This window comes from Carcharhinus amblyrhynchos, unplaced genomic scaffold (assembly GCF_965287045.1).
Source record: "Carcharhinus amblyrhynchos unplaced genomic scaffold, sCarAmb.v2.hapA scaffold_53, whole genome shotgun sequence".
NCBI lineage: Eukaryota > Metazoa > Chordata > Chondrichthyes > Carcharhiniformes > Carcharhinidae > Carcharhinus > Carcharhinus amblyrhynchos.
Genome location: NW_027649794.1, coordinates 1,486,076 through 1,507,026, shown reverse-complemented (window position 1 = coordinate 1,507,026; position 20,951 = coordinate 1,486,076). Strand labels below are relative to the sequence as shown.

The window sequence follows — 20,951 nt, the reverse complement described above, 5'->3', positions numbered from 1 at the left end:
CAGCCCGGGAAACAGGCCCTTCGGCCCAACGAGCCCACGCCGCCATCTCAACACCACCAGTCCCCCCCTCCACCCATGACCCTTATCTATGCTTATGGCATTCCACCTTGAGGGAAAACTAATTCAGGGACAATTTATTGCCTCCAATCAGCCTAACAGCACATCTTTGGGGTGTGGGAGGAAACCGGAGCACCCGGAGAAAACCCACGCAAGCACGGGGAGAATGCGCAAACTCCCACAGACACCGGCCCAAATCCATGTGTCTGCACAGCAAACAGCGATAGTCACTGAGCTGTCGTCTTGCCCAGTATCTGGTCCAGTTTAGGCACACACTAACGACATGAAGCACTAGGCCAATCTCGAACAACCAAGAGCAGCCCCAGTACGACCCATCGCGTGTATGCCCCTCGTTGGACACGAGGTGGACCGACTTAAAACCTGTGAATGAAAAGAGAAAAACATTATTATCATACCACATCCTTTTACATTACCAGGGACGTCCCAATGCTAATGACCCTTATTTAAAACAATCTCCCATATCCTCCCAACTCCAACCCACTCGTGTGCCTGTCTAAGTTACTCCTAAACAACTCTAGCATGCTTGCCTCCACCACCTTGCTTGGCAGAGCATTCCATACCCCCACTACCCTCTGTGTGAAAAACCTCCCTCTAATATCCGTGTTATACCTCTCCCCCCTCACCCTAAGTCCATGGCCCCTCGTACTGTGTGTCTCTAACATAGGAAATAGCTTACCTCTGTTTACTCTATCTATACCCTTCATAATCTTATATACCTCGATTAGATCCCCCCTCAGTCGCTGTCTTTCAAGGGAAAACAGCCCCAATTTGCTCAATCTTTCCTCATAACCCATTCCTTCCATACCAGGCAACATCCTGGTGAACCTCCTCTGCACTCTCTCCAGAGTCTCCACGTCCTTCCGGTAGGAGTCGAACAACTTTGTCATTGTGACAGTAATTAGAAGAAGTAACAGAAATGAAGAACTTTCTCTTGCCTTTCCCTACTGGCTTGCAATTGTTTCCAAGCGGTTCAGAGTGGTAAGTGAAAGGCAGAACGTGAGCAAACTCTCAGTTCCCCCATCCAGTGTTTTGTTCACTCCATCCACGGCAGGATTGGGAAATTGACCCAAGAACTGATCGGGTTGTTAGTAGCCTTGGTCTGCAGAACCGTCCCAATGATTTGGTTGAGTGGTTTGGGAAGAATAGCGGCAAATGAAATTCAATCCCGAAATGTGTGAGGCAATTCCTAGTTGACAAAGGAGGCTGGTCTTAGAGTTATATTGTCACAGTGGTTTACAGCATGGAAACAGGCCCTTCGGCCCAACTTGTCCATGTTGCCCTTATTTTTTTAAAAACCCCTAAGCTAATCCCAATTGCCCGCATTTGGCCCATATCCCTTTATACCCATCTAAGCGATTTTAAAAGATAAGATTGTACCTGCCTCTACTACTACCTCGGGCAGCTTGTTCCAGACACTCACCACCCTCTGTGTGGAAAAAATTGCCCCCCTGGACACTTTTGTACCTCTCCTCTCTCACCTTGAACCTATGCCCTCTAGTTTTAGACTCCCCTATATTTGGGAAAAGATATTGACCATCTACCTTGTCTCTGCCCCTCATTATTTTATAGATCTCTATAAGGTCACCCCTCAGCCTCCTACACTCCAGAGAGAAAAGTCCCAGTCTATTCAGCGTCTCCTTATAACTCAATCCATCAAGTCCTGGTAGTACCCTAGTAAATCTTTCCTGCACCCTTTCTAGTTTAATAATATCCTTTCTACAATAGAGTGATCAGAATTGTACACATGTGGCCTTACCAATGTCTTGTACAACTTCAACAAGACGTCCCAACTCCTGTATTCAATGTTCTGACCGATGAAACCAAGCATGTTGAATGCCTTCTTCACCACTCTGTCCACCTATGACTCCACTTTCAAGGAGCTATGAACATGTGCCCCTGGATCTCTGTTCTGTAACTCTCCCCAACACCCTACCATTAACTGAGTAAGTCCTGCCCTGGTTCAATCTACCAAAATGCATCACCTTGCATTTGTCTAAATTAAACTCCATCTGCCATTCGTCAGCCCACTGGCCCAATTGATCAAGATCCCGTTGCAATTGGAGATAACTTTCTTCACTGTCCACTATGCCACCTATCTTGGTGTCATCTACAAACTTACTAACCATGCCCCCTATATTCTCATCCAAATCATTAATATAAATGACAAATAACAGTGGGCCCAGCACTGAATTCCTGAGGCACATCGCTGGTCACAGGCCTCCAGTTTGAAAAACAACTCTCTACAACCACCCTCTGGCTTCTTTCTGATCATTCAATTCTTCAGCTGCCTCCCTGAAGTACGATCTTCGCGACATTGTAGTCTGAAACCTGACATATTTAGGTTTAACCTGATAAGAGATGGTCTCATCTTGATGGATTCATAGAATCATGGAATCCTTACATAGCAGAAGGAAACCATTTGGCCCATCGAGGCTTCACCGACCCACAATCCCAACCAGGCCCTATCCCCGTGCATTTACCCTAGCTCATCCCCCTGATGATAAAGAGCAATTCAGCGTGGCGAATCCACCTAACCGGCATATGTTTGAGTGTGGAAGGGAATCGGAGCACATGGAGGAAACTGACATGGGAGAACGTGCAAACTTAGACAGACAGACGAGCTGGGATTTGAACCCGTGCTGCCCCATATGGATAGCCAGAATGATATGCACATTTGACGGAGTAAGGCACCTCTTTGGTGAGATCAGATACCCCTTTTGGAGCAATACACCACAAAGGCAATTCTCTCAGCCCGTTGTACTGCTCGAATAGCTCGATGGGCTGGGAGATATCAGCGACGACCTTATTGCAGGAGTCCCACTAGATGGCTGGACCTCTGCACATCATCCAGTCTAAGACTTTTGGCATCATCAGCTCCCCCTGGAAATCGGCACGGCATATGGAAATATCATGGAAATTGATGTTTCCAAATGATTAGCGGGTCCGGGACTGGACTTTCCAGACCCACCAGCGCCTATCCTGCTACGCTGAGAGTGGTTCCCTTCAGTGGCACTCATGACTGCTCCCCACTAAAGGGGAACAGGTGGCCCAACTCCACTGGAAGGAAGAGAGGTCACTGAGCCATCCCCAGAATGTCAGGGGAAGTGGGGTGGGGGGGGGAGCTCTTGGGGAGTGCCAGCCTGGCACCCTGGCACTGCTAAGGGGCTAAACTGGCAGTGGATCATGTGTGTTAGAGATGCGTGTTAGAGACGTGTTACAGTGAGCAGAAGGGGTGATTGGGTTGAATGTGGGTGTGAGGTGGCCGATGTTGGCATGTTTGGGGCAGGGAATGTCAGAGGGTGAGAGAAGGAGAAATCATTTTAACCTCCAGGTGCATTAGCCGTGCTAAATTCTCTCACAGTGTATCCAAACAGGCACCAAAATGTAGCGGCTAGGGGATTTTCACAGTAACTTCATTGCAGTGTTGATGTAAGCCTACTTGTGACACTAATAAATAAACTTAAAAACACCCATCTGCACATCCACCATCACTAATCCCTCTAACCTCCACACATTGGACAATAAGGGCCAACTTAGCATGGCCAATCCACCTAAAAGACACATCTTTGGACTGTGGGAGGAAACCGGAGCACCCAGAAGAAAGCGTTGGGACACAGAGACAAGCCTTCCACCCAGTTTCCCCCCGTACTCATTTTGAGATTGACAGGCTAACCTCGAACTCAAGCTGCCCGCTACTACCTCCCAAATACCCCCTCACACCTCGTTCATCTCCCCCCCCCACACACACACACCCAGGAAGAAAATCCCACCATCCGGGCCCTTTATTCCAGGAAGATTCCCATTCCAGGAGCGGCATCCCAGTTCTGTATGAGATGTTGAGCTCGCGGGTGGCGTTGTGTGAAATTACAGTGCATGACACAGTGACAGTGTGCGGACGTGAGATTACACTGCGGGTTATTTTATCAGAGAAACTGGTCAATTCATTGTGTAGTTTATAAAATAGAACATAAGAACATAAGAAATAGGAGCAGGAGTAGGCCATCTAGCCCTTCGAGCCTGCCCCACCATTCAATAAGATCATGGCTGATCTGTCGTGGCTCAGTTCCACTTTCCCGCCCTCTCCCCATAACCCTTAATCCCCTCGCTTATCAAAAACCCATCAACCCGCTTCTTAAAAATATTTAGCGAGGCAGCCTCCACCACTTCAACGGGCAGAGAATTCCAGAGATTCACCACCCTTTGAGTGAAGAGGTTCCTCCTCAACTCCGTTCTAAACCGCCCCCCCTTTATCTTGAGGCTGTGCCCCCTAGTCCTACTGTCCTTTCTGAGTGGGAAGAGTCTCTCCACCTCTATCCTATCCATCCCATTCATCATCTTATATGTCTCAATGAGATCAGGTTAGAGCAGCTAGAATTCCAAGAGTTACTTGTCCATAAATTTCTGTATGTTCAGCAAAACAAGATCTGAATTTATTCATAAAATGTTGCAATACATGTTCTGTGATATCCAGAACCAAAGCATGCCAGAAAAAACAATACATTGAAAGTGATATACCTTGACAGCTAGCCAAAGAAGCTAACCTGAGTCACTAAATTGGCACATTGAATTATTTTAAAGTTACTATTTTAACTCTTTAGGTTCTTACACTTAAGGTAGAATAAGTTTTAAAGAACTGTGCACCTATTCTCTTTTCATAGAAGGCTGAAAGTGTAGGAGGAGGACATTCAGCCCATCAAGTCTGCACCAACACTCAGGTGCAGCCCTGTCTCCTACCCTCCCCCAACTCCACGCCTCCCTCCAACGTCTTGTCCCTACCCCACGGCATGGCACAGTGGCACATTGGTTAGCAATCTTGCCTCGCAGCGCCAGAGGCCTGGGTAGAATCCCGGCTTGTCTATGCGGAGTCTGCACATTCTCCCCGTGTCTGCGTGGGGTTTCCTCTGGGTGCTCCGGTTTCCTCCCACAGTCTGAAAGAGCTGGTGCTTGGGTGCATTGGCCATGGTAAATTCTCCCACTGTGCACCCCAACAGGCCAACCCAACTAACCAACGCACCTTTGGACTGTGGGAGGAAACCAGAGCATCCGGAGGAAACCCACGCAGACACGGGGAGAATGTGCAAACTCCACACAGACAGTGACCCAAGGGTGGAATTGAAACCATGTCCCTGGCAGTGCTGCCCCTACTTTTGAGACGAACGATCTTCATAACCAAAAATTAAGAAATTGAACATGTTCAGTCAAAATTTAAACTAGTTGGCAATGCAAAAGGAGTGCTAAATTACTGAATGCCAGATCAGAAACAATTAAATGTTACACAAAAATACCTGACAAGTTTTGAAATGAAATTTGAACCCATTACACCTGGACTAGAAGATCTACCAACATCTCTGAGGGTCTATTCCCCCTGCCAACACCACTAGATTTTCACTCAAACCCATTTATGTATCACCGAGTCAGTGATCAGTGTGACAGAACCGAGCTTTCACAAGAACAGAATCGCTTGTGGGAAATAATCGGTGATATATTCAGTGCAAGTTGAGTAACTGATGACACAAAGATAAGTGGAAAAGTAAATTGTGCGGAGGGTGTGGAAAGTCTGCAGAGGGATCTAGATAGGCTGAGCGAGTGGGCGAGGACCTGGCAGATGGAGTACAATGTTAGCAAGTGTGAGGTTGTCCACTTTGGCAGGAATAATAGTAGGAAGGACTACTACTTACAGGGCGAAAAACTGCAGCATGCTACGGTGCAAAGGGACCTGGGGGTCCTTGCGCATTAGTCGCAAAAACCCAGCCTGCAGGTGCAGCAGGTGGTCAGGAAGGCGAATGGGATGCTGGCCTTCATAGTGAGGGGGATTGAATATAAAAGTAGGGAGGTCTTGCTGCAACTGTACAGGGCACTGGTGAGGCCGCAGCTGGAGTACTGTGTGCAGTTTTGGTCGCCGCACTTGCGGAAGGATATTTTGGCCTTGGAGGGAGTGCAGAGGAGGTTCACTAGGCTGATACCGGAGTTGAGGGGGTTGAACTATGAAGAGAGGCTGAATAGACTGGGCTTGTACTTGTTGGAGTTTAGAAGGATGAGGGGGGATCTTATTGAGACGTATAAGATGATGAAGGGGATGGGTAGGATAGAGGTGGAGAGGTTCTTCCCGCTCAGAAAGGACAGCAGGACTAGAGGGCACAGCCTCAAGATAAAGGGGGGGGCGGTTTAGAACGGAGTTGAGGAGGAACTTCTTTACTCAAAGGGTGGTGAATCTCTGGAATTCTCTGCCCATTGAAGTGGTGGAGGCTACCTCGCTAAATATATTTAAGACGCGGGTAGATAGGTTTTTGGTAGGCAAGGGGATTAAGGATTAGGGGGAGAAAGCGGGAAAGTGGAACTGATCCACTTCAGATCAGCCATGATCTTATTGAATGGCGGGGCAGGCTCAAAGGGCTAGATGGCCTACTCCTGCTCCTATTTCTTATGTTCTTATGTAACGGCTGGTTGGGACCTCGGTTTAATTTCTAATGGAAAGGAAGGCTGTAGTGAATGCGTACAACTCTCCCACCAGAACTGGAGAGAGCTCAAAGTCTTGTGGGAGTGTTGGGGTTTATGGGAAGAAGTGAGGGGTTTGAAAACAAGAATTTGATAATGTGTAACCCCTATCGGTCAACAAGGCCAGGTAATTTGGTCAAGATTTGGGTGAGGGTTTCAGTAGCAGGTGAGCTTTTTATTTAAATGTTTCAAGGAATGTGGGTGTCAGAACCTGGGCTGGGCCAGTATTTATTGCCCACTCCTCACTGCCCTTGAGGGGGCACTTCAGAGTCAACCACATTCCTGAGGGCCTGGAGTCACATGTAGGCCACAGCAGGAATATAAGGGCCATCTTGGAGCAGATGGGCCAAATGGATGTGCAGCCAATGTCTTTGCAATCCTAAACGGCTGACATCTTTCTCTCTTCCAGGCCTGGTCTGCCACTGGATAGACGGAAACCTGAAGCAGGTCGATGCCGGCGATGGACAAGTGTTCGGAGTGGATGCAAAGGGAACGGTTTACACCAGAAATGGAGGGCAGTGGGACATGGACCCCGGCACCCTTTCCCATGTGACTGTGGGCCCAGCTGGGGTGCGGGGAGTCGATAGGAATTCCACTGTGTACAGAATGCTGGGTGGATCCTGGGCATCGATAGCTGGTGAGGGACTCTGACTCTAAAAGCTGAGATCCAGTGAAAGGTGGAGCAGAATTGTCCGGTGCTCGGGCGGGCTTGCCTTGGACCCACAAGCGAATGAAATCGTGTGGAGCGCGGGTCACAATGTCATTGCGCACACGCGTGATGCTTTTGTTGATGCGCATGCGCGAACCTCGGTTGCTGACAATCCCACCAGCAACTTAGTCCATGAAGGGGCAAATTTTGTATGAGCTTTAATGTTCAATCTCTCAATTTACTCTATCCTTCAAGTAACCAGGCCAAGACACAGAGTTCTCTTAAACAGCTGCTATAATGCAAGCTATGTAACTTGGACCCTGGAAAGTCGGAGGTCTGGAACTAGCCAAGTTAGAGGTCTGGAACTAGCCAACTAGCCAAGGATTTGGAGCGAGAATAGAGGCAACGTTTCCACGCTTCGTCAGGCTCTAAAACATTGGCTCTATTCTCTCTCCACAGATGCTATCGGACCTGCTGAGATTTTCCAGCATTTTTTCTTATCTTTTCCAGCATCCACAGTATCCTGAGAAATCCCATTGGACATGCCCTCAATCTGGTTTCCAATGTGGAGTGCCACAGGCGTAGACAAGGGTCATGAGTGGAAGAGGGCACTCACAGTGTTGAAATGGCGGCGTGGGCTCGTTGGGCCGAAGGGCCTGTTTCCCGTGATGTGTTGTTCTTTGCTCTCTTGTGGTATTTTCATAATGAATTTTATAGCCCTCTTCACTGACCCTGGTCAATCATAAATTCATATATGTCCCTGATTATGGAACTTTGTGCAGAGAGGAAAACAAGTGTCAGGGAATGGTTCCAAATCACAAATCTTCAATATCGGACCTAACCTCATTGATCTGACACGATGACCACACGCACGCCCTTTGACCTGGGCCTCAGCCGTCTTAATTAACATTTCAGCTCTGTGATAAAATGTTTGTAGGAATCCCTTGCCCTACAGGTCAATGACAGAGAGTCAATTCTGGGTTCCCTAGGCTCCATCTTGTCATCCATTTCCATGGCAACGCAGGATGACTAGCCATTCTGTTTAGACGAAGAACAAAGAAAAATATGGGTGCAAAATTCAGGATGTGGAGATGCCGGCGTTGGACTGGGGTAAACACAAGTCTCACAACACCAGGTTAAAGTCCAACAGGTTTATTTGGTAGTGGTGTTTACTACCAAATAAACCTGTTGGACTTTAATCTAGTATTGTGAGACTTCTTACTGTAAAGCTCAGACCATGGAGACTTTATTCTTGTTGAAAAATTGCATTTATAATTTTGAGGTTTCTAAACAATGGATCTCTTTGTTTTGAGCATACATTGCTAGGGGAGAGGAACATTGAGCCCAAGACAAGAAACCTCCTGGTACCCATCTGAGCGGAATAGAATTTCATTTCCTCTTGGGTTGTCTGAAGCCCCTCACTCCCTCCATCAGAGAACCTCCTGAATGAGAGCTCCCTTCATCATCACCTCACCCCCACCCTCCCTCCTTATCACTGGAACCTCCTCCAGCCCCAAACCTTCAAATCTCCAAGGAGAACGGCTCTGGTTTTTGGTTTGAGCTCTGTACTTTTCTCTTTTCCAACAGGTCTGCTCAAACAGGTTGATGCTGGCGGAGATCTCTTTGTGAGTGGTGTTAATGCGAGTGATGATAAAACTATTGTGTCCAAGAAGGTGGCAGGCTATCTGCTGTCAATTACAAACAGCCCAAAGTGCAACCATTTGGCCAGCAAACTCAAACACTATTCCTGCGGACCAGTAACTGACTTGCAAGATTGACTGGCTATCTGTTGTTATCCTGAATGGAGTATATCCCTGTGTGCGAGTATTGCGTATGAGTTTGTGTAATAATTGCAAACTCTACAATTGCTTGGCAGGAGAAAGTAATTAAAAACATAAGAAATAGGAGCAGGAGTAGGCCATCTAGCCCTTCGAGCCTGCCCCACCATTCAATAAGATCATGGCTGATCTGAAGTGGATCAGTTCCACTTTCCCGCTTTCTCCCCATAACCCTTAATTCCCCTTTCTATCAGAAACCTATCTACCTGCGTCTTAAATATATTTAGCGAGGTAGCCTCCACCACTTCAACAGACAGAGAATTCCAGAGATTCACCACCCTTTGAGTGAAGAAGTTCCTCCTCAACTCCATTCTAAACTGCCTTCCCCTTATCTTGAGGCTGTGTCTTCTAGTCCTGCTATCCTTTCTAAGCGGGAAGAATCTCTCTACCTCTACCCTATCCATCCCCTTCATTATCTTATACGTCTCTATAAAATCCCCCCTCATCCTTCTAAACTCCAATGAGTATAGGCCCAGTCTATTTAGTCTCTCCTCATAGTCCAACCCCCTCATCTCCGGTATCAGCCTGGTGAACCTCCTCTGCACTCCCTCCAAGGCCAATATATCCTTTCGCAAATGCAGCGACCAAAACTGCACACAGTACTCCAGTTGTACCCTCACCAGTGCCCTGTACAGTTGCAGCAAGACCTCCTTGCTTTTATATATTCTATCCCCCTCGCTATATTCCGAAGGAACTGTCTATAAAGGAGGAGCACAAAGACTTCCAAACCCTTCAACTCCCGAGGGTCAACCGCTGAGCTAAGCCACTGGTCACCAACTGCCCCCACTGCACCGTGAGCTTACGGTCAAACTCCCCCTCTGCAGAACGTGAGTTTGCTCAGGTTCATCTGCTGCTCGGGTGAAGGATATCTCAGAATGGGTGCCGGACACTCTAAAGGGGAAGGATGAAGAGCTAGTGGTCGTAGAACACATTGGTACAAACGACATAGGATTAAATAAGGGATCAGCTTCTAAAAGCAAAATATAGGGAGCTAGCAAGCAGGCTGAAAAATAGGAGCCCAAAGGGAGTGATCTAAGGATTACTAAAGTAAAATTTATTTATTCATCAGAGGTGGGACGGCACGGTAGCACAGTGGTTAGCACTGCTGCTTCACAGTTCCAGAGACCTGGGTTCGATTCCCGGCTCAGGTCACTGTCTGTGTGGAGTCTGCACATTCTCCTCGTGTCTGCGTGGGTTTCCTCCGGGTACTCAGCTTTCCTCCCACAGTCCAAAGATGTGCGGGTTAGGTTGATTGGCCATTCTAAAATTGCCCCTTAGTGTCCTGGGATGTGTAGGTTAGAGGGTATGATATGTAGGGATATGGGGGTAGGGCCTGGTGGGATTGTGGTCAGCGCAGACTCGATGGGCCGAAGGGCCTCTTTCTGCACTGCAGGCTTCTATGTAAGGCTTACATTAACAGTGCAATGAAGTTACTGTGAAATTCACCACACTCCGGCGCCTGTTCGGGTCAATGTAGCTAACCAGCACATCTTTCAGAGCACCCAGAGGAAACCAGAGCACCCAGAGAAAACCCACGCAGACACTACCTGTGTCGGGTGCTAGTCAGAGTAGAAACAGCGGTACACTGAGGATGAATATGTGGCTGAAAAGGTGATGTGAGGGGAAGGGTTTCGGATTCTTGGGGCATTGGGACTGGTTCTGGGGGGAGGTGGGACCTGTACAAACTGGACGGGTTATAACTGGGTAGGATGGGGACTGATGTCCTGGGGTTGGAGTACTGGCTCGAGTGGTTGGAGAGCATTTAAACTAATATGGCGGGGGGGCGAGAATCTTTGCAATGATTCAGAGCAAGTGGGGGGGGGGAGGTTAAGGACAAGAGGGAAAGACAGTAAGGAGAATAAGAAAAGTGATAGGCAGAGAAATGAAGGGTCAGATAAGGACCGAGTTAAAAAATAGTAAGAAAGGAAACAGAAATGTTAAAAGTGCCCAACTTAATGTCTGAAAGCTCGGAGCATTCGAAACTAAGTGGATGAATTTGCTGCACAGATTGATGTAAAGGGGTATGATATAGTTGGCATTACAGAGACGTGACTCCAAGGTGAGCAAGAACTAAACACTGAGGGCTATTCGGTGCATAGGAAAGACAGACGGAAAGGAAAGGATGGTGGAATTGCATCGTTGATCAAAGGTGATATTGATAAGAACATAAGAAATAGGAGCAGGAGTAGGCCATCTAGCCCTTCGAGCCTGCCCCGCCATTCAATAAGATCATGGCTGATCTGAAGTGGATCAGTTCCACTTTCCCGCCCTCTCCCCATAACCCTTAATTCCCCTGTCTATCAGAAACCTATCTACCCGTGACTTAAATATATTTAGCGAGGCAGCCTCCACCACTTCAACGGGCAGAGAATTCCAGAGATTCACCACCCTTTGCATGAAGAAGTTCCTCCTCAACTCCGTTCTAAACTGTCCCTTATTTTGAGGCTGTGCCCTCTAGTCCTGCTGTCCTTTCTAAGCGGGAAGAATCTCTCTACCTCTACCCTATCTAGCCCCTTCATTGTCTTGTAAGTCTCTATAAGATCCCCCCTCAGCCTTCTAAACTCAACAAGTACAAACCCAGTCTATTCAATCTTTCCTCATAAGCTAACCCCCTCATCTCCGGTATCAGCCTGGTGAACCTTCTGAACCTGGTGATACGATATTGAGGTAAGATATTAGCAGAGATGATTATATAAGATGATGAATGGGATGGATAGGATAGAGGTGGAGAGGCTCTTCCCGCTCAGAAAGGACAGTAGGACTAGAGGGCACAGCCTCAAGATAAAGGGGGGGCGGTTTAGAACAGAGTTGAGGAAGAACTTCTTCACTCAAAGGGTGGTGAATCTCTTGAATTCTCTGCCTGTTGAAGTGGTGGAGGCTACCTCGCTAAATATTTTTAAGACGCGGGTTGATGGGTTTTTGATAAGAGAGGGGATTAAGGGTTATGGGGAGAGGGCGGGAAAGTGGAACTGATCCACTTCAGATCAGCCATGATCTTATTGAATGGCGGGGCAGGCTCGAAGGGCTAGATGGCCTACTCCTGCTCCTATTTCTTATGTTCTTATGTTCTCATGATGTGGAGTCTGTATTGGTTGAGTTCAGAAACAACGAGGGGCAAAAAATATTGATATACAGACCACCAAGCCGTAGCAGTTATGTTGGGTGTAGCAGTAGACAGGAAATCGAAAATGCATATGTTAAAGGAACTTCTGCAATTATGGATGTTTTTAATTTGCATATAGATTGGGAGAGTCAAATTCGTCACGGTACAATAGAGGAGGAATTTCTGGAACGCGTACAGACTTTGCAATGCAAAGAATAAAGAACAATACAGCACAGGAACAGGTCTTTCAGCCCTCCAAGCCTGTACCGATCACGATGCCTCTCTAAACTAAAACCCTACGCACTTACAGAGTCCGTATCCTCCCGTTTCCCATCCTGTTCATGCATTTGTCCAGTTGCCTCTTGAATGCCGCTATCATACCTGCTTCCCACTACCACCACCCCGGGCAGCGGGTTCCAGACATTGACCAACATCTGTGTCAAAAAAGCTTGCCTCGCACATCTCCTCCAAAGGATTAAGGTGCTGGGGGGCAGGTACAGAGGAGATGTCAGGGGTAAGTTTTTCACTCAGAGGGTGGTGAGTGAGTGGAATCGGCTGCCGTCGGTGGTGGTAGTAGAGGTGAACTCGCTGGGGCCTTTTAAGAGACATCTGGATGAGTCCATGGGATTTAATGGGATTGCGGGTTATAGATAGGCCTGGTAGGTAGGGATAGGATCAGTGCAACTTGTGGGCCGAAGGGCCTGTTTGTGCTGCAGTGTTCTATGTTCTAAACTTTTCCTCACGCACTTTAAACCTATGTCCCCCAGTGCTTCATTTTCTAACCTAGGAAAGAGCATCTCACTATCCATGCTCCTCCTAATCTTATAGATCGCTATCAGGTCACCCCCTCAACCTCCGTCTTTCCAGTGAGAACAAGCAAGCATCAGGAACCATAAAGGGAACTGGCCATCATGGACTGGGCGTTGTGCATTGAGAAAGGATTAGTTTGCGGCCTAGTTGTGAGAGACTTTTGGGGATAAGTGGCCATAATATGATAGAATTCTTTGGATAATAATGTAGTTGATTCTAAGACCAGGGTCCCCAATCTCAATACAGGTAACTATGATGGTCTGGGGTGTGATTTGGCCATTGTGTTCTGGGAAATAGTACTGAAAGGAATGACAGTGAACAAGCAATGATTTGCATTTATAGAATGAAAAAATGAACTTCAGAAGTTGTTTACTCCTGTTTGACGAAGGAATGGTAAGGAAATTGTGGTCAAACCATGGCTTACAAGGGAAATTAGAGATAGTATCAGATTCAAAGATGAGGCATACAAATTAGCAAGAAAAAGCAAGAGGCCTGAGGCCTAGGAGTAGTTTAATATTCAGCAAAGGACGGCCAAGGGATTGATTAGGAGGGGAAAAGCAGGATGGCACCCACCTAATCACCCACCAAGTTGACCTACTTGTGGCTTTTTATATATTGTTTTCCAAGTATGTTTACGTCAAGTCTCACAAGGAGGTATGGGCAGCACCATTGGCACAGTGGTTAGCGCTGCTGCCTCACGAAGCCAGGGGCCCCGGGTTCGATTGCTGGTTTGGGTCACTGTCTGGGCAGAGAAGGCAGCAGGGCAAGAGGTCAGCTTTGTGCTGAGTTGGAAATCCATTGAGGCCAGGTACACTGGTAAGGAAGCCAAGACTTTGACGAGAACAGTTTTAGGAGACAGAGGTGTGGAGAACAGAAGGCATTGTGAATACCCAAAAAGGAGTGAGATTGGGTAGGGGGGGAAGCAAAGGGGGGGGAAACAAGGGAGATATTGACTCAAAATATAGATACAAGGATGCAGTGAGAACAGCAACGTGAGGAATGCAGAATATCCTTGAGAAACCGGTAACAATGGATTGAGGAAATTTATCTTGCCCATTCCTTCAGAGTGTTATAAACAAATAATTGGGTTCAAGAATATGCAAAGTGAAATGGTATTTCCAAATTCTGTTTAAGCCAAAGTATGCAAACCATTTTATACAATCAAGAGTAAAATGATATAAGATCTTTCCACTTCCTTCAGATCAACAGAGGAGAGGTGTGAGTGACGGTGGAGTAGAGAGTCAAACAAATTTGTCGTTGTAACATTAGTTAGAGGCAGTGAAAGAAATGAAGAACTTTCTCTTAACTTCCCTGCTGGCTTGCATCTATTTCCAAGCGGTCCAGAGTGGTAAGTGAAAGGCCAAGTAGGTGTAACCCTCTCCCTATCCGGTGTTTTGTTCGCTAAACCAAATTGGGAAATTGACCAAAAAAAATGACGGGGTTGTTGGTATTGAAAAGGATAGCCGTTGTCTCCAGACTCACCCCAATGGCATGGTTGAGTGGAGCGAGGAGAAAAGCGGCAAATGGAATTCACTCCGGAAATTTGGGAAGGGTGAACAAAGCAAGGGGAGACTCAACAAACAGGAAGGCGTTGAATGGGATTGAGGAAGGGAGAACCTTGGAGTGTCTATCCACAGGTCCTTGGAGATGGCAGGTCAGATGGCCAAGAAAGCTTTGGGAATGTTTTCCTTCTTTGGATAAGGTATAGAATTAGTTATGGGAGGCAGTGGCATTGTGTCGTTGGCACTGAACTAGTAATCCAGAGAGCCAGAATAATGCCCAGGGGACCCAGGTTCGAATCCCACCATGGCTGATGTGGAAATTTGAATCAAATAAAAAAAAAATCTGGGATTAAAAGTCTAACAATGATCATGAGGCTATTGTTGATTGTGGTAGGAACATATTAGGTTGACCAATGCTGTTTAGGGAAGGAAATGTACCACCTGATCTGGCCTTCACGTGATTCCAGACGTACAGCGTCTGAGATGCCAATAAACCAGTCAATTTAAAGGCAATTAGGATTGGACAACAAATACCGGCCCAGCCAACAACCTCTGGACAAATACAGGAAAATAGGGATATAGCACTGGACCAGTAGAAAATGCTGGTTAGGTGACAACTGGAGTTTTGGTCACCACATTAACAGGAAGGACATCACTGCTCTGGAGACAGTGCAAAGGAGGTTTAGAAGTATGTTGCCAAGATTACAGGTGTGAGGAGAGATTGGATAGGCAAGGGTTATTTTCCTTAGATCAGAGAAGGCGAAGGGGTGACCTAATTGAGGACTTGGGAGAATCTTGCAAACTGGAAATAATGTGGCACTTTCTTTGTCCTGCCTAATTATCTATGGGAAAGGTAATTAAACTACAGTGTCTGAGGGAGCAATTAGTGACCTGTATATCCCTGTAGCCATGAGTCAGGTACTCAAATGTTCAGAGTCGTATGGTGAACTTGGAAGAATTGTCCCGCGTGGTGGAACTTGGTTGGAAATAAGATTCAAGGAGATTATTAAATCTGAGAAATCAACCCGAGTGAAAAGAAATTTGTATTGGCAACCCTTCTCTCACATTCCATGGCAGATGTACCCCCTACTCATGAATGTGGTTTGTATGGGCAAAATTGGGTGCAGCTAATCTATCTCTGGAGCAGCCTTGGATCCTTTCTTTCATCTTGTTTTCACCTCAACATTGCACAGAATTAGAGGGATTCCCTTTGGAAGATAATGTCAAAATTATAATCGCAGGAACTAAAAAATATTTTCAATATTTCAAAATATTTCCAGAGGCGGTGAATCTCTGGAATTCTCGGCCTGTTGAAGTGGTGGAGGCTACCTCGCTGAATATATTTAAGTCACAGGTAGATAGGTTTCTGATAGACAGGGGAATTAAGGGTTATGGGGAGAAAGCGGGAAAGTGGAACTGATCCACTTCAGATCAGCCATGATCTTATTGAATGGCGGGGCAGGCTCGAAGGGCTGGATGGCCTACTCCTGCTCCTATTTCTTATGCGATGGTGAGCAGCCTTCTTTAACTGCTGCAGTCCCCACAGTGTATGTAAACCTACTGTTAGGGAAAGAATTTGAGGATTTTGATCCAGTGGAACAGGGCTGATATATTTCCAAAGTCAGGGTGGTGAGTGACCTGGAGGGGAATATCCAGGGCACATGGACTTGGTGGCGAAGAAAGCATACCCTTCTTTATTGGGTGGTCTATTGAATTGGAAATGGGAAGCAGTGTGTTGAGATCTTGTCTTCCAAGTTTGAATTTAACACAAACACACATTAACGCAAGATGCTTAACTGACAGATTGTCTCTACTTTGCTGACTAGCAAGGAAATCCGTTTCCGACACCGTGGATCGAGACACCACTCCAATGGACAAAGAAAATCATCCGGGTTTTCTGCAGCTCACTGTCAGTTCTACACAATCCAGTTAAAAATGTTACAAGCGACATATTTATCCAATAGAAAAAGTACTGAGCCACCCTATGAGGTCACGATACGGTGTGGGATATCCCAATATATCATCTCTCAGCCTGCCCTCTAGTCTCTTAATCAGACATCATGTCTGATAGCAGCCTCACAAAGTATCTTCACCAAAACAGTCTCAAATGGGTATCCTTTCATTGATAAAGGGGGGGGGCCTACAAAAGCCATTAGTATTTTGTGTCCTTGTCAGTGAATCTCGAAGGGATGTGGTCAACTCAACTTGTCTTCAGGGTATTCCCCCATTATAAGTTTGTTTATAGCCAACATAATGAAACACATTGCTTGTCAATTCAATGACTCAGCTTTTTATCACTACCTCCAGTTTCAAGGGATATCATCATGTTACCATTAAATTTTCTCAATCCCCGCTAAGTCCCCCAGCATAATTCTTCCGTTAGCTGTGACACGAATACATTCCTGACTCTGTTTTTGATTAGGAAATGTGAAGGCGGCCTCATTAAAACTCACTCTCGTATCAGTTATTTCTGATAAGGTTCTGGTGATGCAATTAGATCATAGAACACTACAGCACAAACAGGCCCTTCGGCCCACAAGTTGCGCTGATCATATCCCTACCTACCAGGCCTATCTATAACCCTCAATCCCATTAAGTCCCATGTACTCATCCAGAAGTTTCTTAAAGGACCCCAACGAGTTTGCCTCTACCACCACCGACGGCAGCCGATTCCACTCACTCACCACCCTCTGAGTGAAAAACTTACCCCTGATATCTCCTCTGTACCTATTCCCCAGCACCTTAAACCTGTGTCCTCTCGTAGCAACCATTTCAGCCCTGGGAAAAAGCCTCTGAGAATCCACCCGATCTATACCTCTCAACATCTTATACACCTCTATCAGGTCGCCTCTCAACCTTCGTCTCTCCAGGGAGAAAAGACCGAGCTCCCTCAACCTATCCTCCTAAGCTATCCAGGCAACATCCTTGTAAATCTCCTCTGCACCCTCTCAATAGCTTCCACATCCTTCCTGTAATGAGGCGACCAGAACTGAGCACAGTACTCCAAGTGGGGTCTGACTAGGGTCTTATAAAGTTGCAGCATTACCTCCCGACTCCTAAACTCAATCCCTCGATTGACGAAGGCCAGTACACCATACGCCTTCTTAACCACATCCTCCACCTGCAAGGCCAATTTAAGAGACCTATGGACCCAGACCCCATGGTCCTTCTGATCCTCTACACTGCTAAGAGTCCCACCCTTGATATTATATAATTAGTATATATTGTACTCCCTATAATTAGTATATATTATACTCCCTATAATTAAATCTCCTTTACGGCCTTATGATTCCAACAGTTGGGTGCTTTAAAAGAATTTATCTAATATATGTTTAGTATCAAAGGGCCAGTCTGTAACTGCATCAAAGTTACTTTGTTTAATTTCTAAAAATGTATGTAAGATATGTTTATTGTATGGGCTAATTAAAGGTGTTACACGTACCTTTAAAACTACAAAGTATTTAAGACACCTTATTACAATTACTAACAAACTTGCTCCCCATTGATAAAGTGGGGTCTAAATTGATTAAACAGAAATCCTAGCAGAGGCTGGCGATCTTATCTTTTCTTTTCTATCTTTTTACAAGTGGTGTTGAGTCATTTTCACTGGACTAGTAATCCAGAGACCCATGATCATGGTCTGGGAACCCAGGTTTGAATCCCACCACGGCAGATGGAGAAATCTGAATTTAATTTACAGAATCTGGGATTAAAAGTCTAACGATGATCGTGAAACCATTGTCAATTGGGGCAGAAATCACTAATGGGGAGGCAATCTGCCATCTGGTCTCGCCTTCATGTCACTCCAGACTCATTCCCTCTGAAATGGATTAATAAACCAGTCTGCTCAAGGGCAAATAGGGGCGGGCAATAAATACTGGCCCAGCCATCACTGCCCACAACCCCTGAACAACTGTAACATTGGAACAGCGTAAAACCCTGTTCGATTATCCTTTCTGCTGGAGACCACAGCTACTGGGTTGAGTTCAGGTCTCTGCCTGGCCATAACAGGTCCGATTCTTCACCTGCCCCTCAATGTCAGTGTTCACATGATACAGAACTGCTTTGAAAGCAAGCCAAGGAGACCTGAACCACTAAATTGTCACATCTCTCTAAATTCAGGACTTTAACTCTTTAAGTTCTTAGACTTAAGATGCAGTAAGTTCTTAATACTTTTATAACTATGTGTACTCATTTTCTTTGAAGCATAATCAAGATATAAAGAGTTTCAACATGTTAAGACGAATGCTGAATACTAAAATTAATGTTCATACGCTTTAATAAGTGCAAGACTTTGGCTGTCAGCCCAGAACATAAGAACATAAGAAATAGGAGCAGGAGTAGGCCATCTAGCCCCTAGAGCCTGCCCCGCCATTCAATAAGATCATGGCTGATCTGAAGTGGATCAGTTCCACTTTCCCGCTTTCTCCCCATAATCCTTAATTCCCTTGTCTATCAAAAACCTACCTACCCGTGACTTAAATATATTTAGCGAGGCAGCCTCCGCCACTTCAATGGGCAGAGAATTCCAGAGATTCACCACCCTTTGAGTGAAGAAGTTCCTCCTCAACTCCGTTCTAAACCGCCCCCCCCTTATCTTGAGGCTGTGCCCTCTAGTCCTGCTGTCCTTTCTAAGCGGGAAGAATCTCTCTACCTCTACCCTATCCATCCCCTTCATTATCTTATACGTCTCTATAAGATCCCCCCTCATCCTTCTAAACTCCAACGAGTACAGACCCAGTCTATTTAGTCTCTCTTCATAGGCCAACCCCCTCATCTCCGGTATCAGCCTAGTGAACCTCCTCTGCACTCCCTCCAAGGCCAAAATATCCTTCCGCAAGTGCGGCGACCAAAACTGCACACAGTACTCCAGAAACAACTAAATATTGCACAACTAGTTCTGACGTGAGATTTGAACCTCTCAAGTCTGGACAGAGACAAGAGAACAACCACTGACCCACGTTTAAAACTGCTAAGTTAATTATGATTCAATCTCTGAGTATCTGTTCCCTCTGCCAGCACCCCAGATTTTCACTGAAACCCATTTACGTATCACTGAGTCAGTGTTCGGAGTGTCAGAACCGAGCTTTCACAAGAACAGAATTGATTCTGGGAAATAACCCACGATATGTGGGTTATTTATATATGGGTTATTATGGAATATATGAGCAGCACGGTAGCGCAGTGGTTAGCACTGCTGCTTCACAGCTCCAGGGACCTGGGTTCGATTCCCGGCTCGGGTCACTGTCTGTGTGGAGTCTGCACATTCTCCTCGTGTCTGCGTGGGTTTCCTCCGGGTGCTCTGGTTTCCTCCCACAGTCTAAAGATGCGCGGGTTAGGTTGATTGGCCATGCTAAAAATGCCCCTTAGAGTCCAGGGATGTGTAGGTTAGAGGGATTAGAGGGAAAATGTGTAGGGACATGGGGATAGGGCCTGGGTGGGATTGTGGTCACTGCAGACTCGGTGGACCGAAGGGCCTGTTTCTGAACTGTAGAGTTCTACGAGTCTAAAGACCACCATGTAGCTGATGGCCGGAATGGATGGTGTTTGTAATTTAAGGCCACTGCAGTCCTAAACTGAGCACGGCTGACATTTTTCTCTCCCCCAGGCCTAGTTTGCCGCCAAATAGACGGAAGCCTGAAGCAGATCGATGCCGGCAACGGACTAGTGTTCGGAGTTGATGATGATGGTTCAGTTTACACCAGAAATGGAGAGTATTGGAACCTCATCCCCGGCACCCTTTCCCACGTGACGGTGGGCCCAGCTGGGGTGTGGGGAGTCGATAGGAATTTCGCTGTGTACAGAATGCTGGGTGGATCCTGGGCATTGATGACTGGTGAGGAACTCTTGACTGTCAAAGCTGAGATCCAGTGAAAGGTGGAGCAGAACTGCATGTGCGATGATGTGCCGGCGTTGGACTTGGGTGGATACACTAAGAAGTCTTGCAACACCAAGTTAAAGTCCGACCGGTTTATTTGATATCAAGAGCTTCCGGAGAGTTGCTCAGGTCCTGATGAAGGAACAGTGCTACGAAAGCTCGTGATACCAAAAAAACCAGTTGGACTTTAACCTGGCGTTGTGAGAGTTCTTGCATGTGTGAGTCAGAACACTGCCCGCTGACAACGCCGCCAGTGATTTCGCCCATAAAGAGGCAAAGCGAACACACTTTTACCCGCCCGTCTACTTCTCCTGTTTCTCTCGGGGTGCTCCGGTTTCCTCCCACACCCCAAAAACGTGCTTTTAGGCTGATTGGCGTTTACAAATCGTCCCAAAATTCGACCTCCCTTAATCTGGCGCACATATAATTCCCTAAATTTGCAGCCCCCTTTATTGTGGAGTCCCAGAGGCGTAGACAAAAGTCATAGGTAGAAGAAGGATTGGAATGAGACACTCACAGCACGGGCTTCTCGGGCCGAAGGGTCTGTATCCTCTGCTGTGTTGTTCTTTGTTGTTATTCTTTGTACTGTTGTCCCGAC

At 46.5% G+C, this 20,951-nt stretch overlaps 1 protein-coding gene across 1 annotated transcript; it reads left to right on the top strand.

The window, feature by feature from the left end:
* The first annotated feature begins 14,162 nt into the window (after positions 1-14,162).
* On the top strand, positions 14,163-20,415 carry LOC145337599 (uncharacterized). Its single transcript, XM_080182392.1, has 2 exons — positions 14,163-14,321; positions 20,084-20,415. Exons 1-2 carry the CDS (start codon positions 14,261-14,263, stop codon positions 20,347-20,349), a joined length of 327 nt encoding a protein of 108 aa, XP_080038518.1. The 5' UTR covers positions 14,163-14,260; the 3' UTR covers positions 20,350-20,415.
* Positions 20,416-20,951: the final 536 nt, after the last annotated feature.

Coding starts and splice junctions, on each gene's coding strand:
- LOC145337599 (XM_080182392.1), top strand. CDS start 14,261: ATGAAGAACTTTCTCTTAACTTCCCTGCTGGCTTGCATCTATTTCCAA. Junction 14,322..20,083: donor TTTCCAAGCGGTCCAGAGTG/GTAAGTGAAAGG, acceptor TCTCTCCCCCAG/GCCTAGTTTGCCGCCAAATA.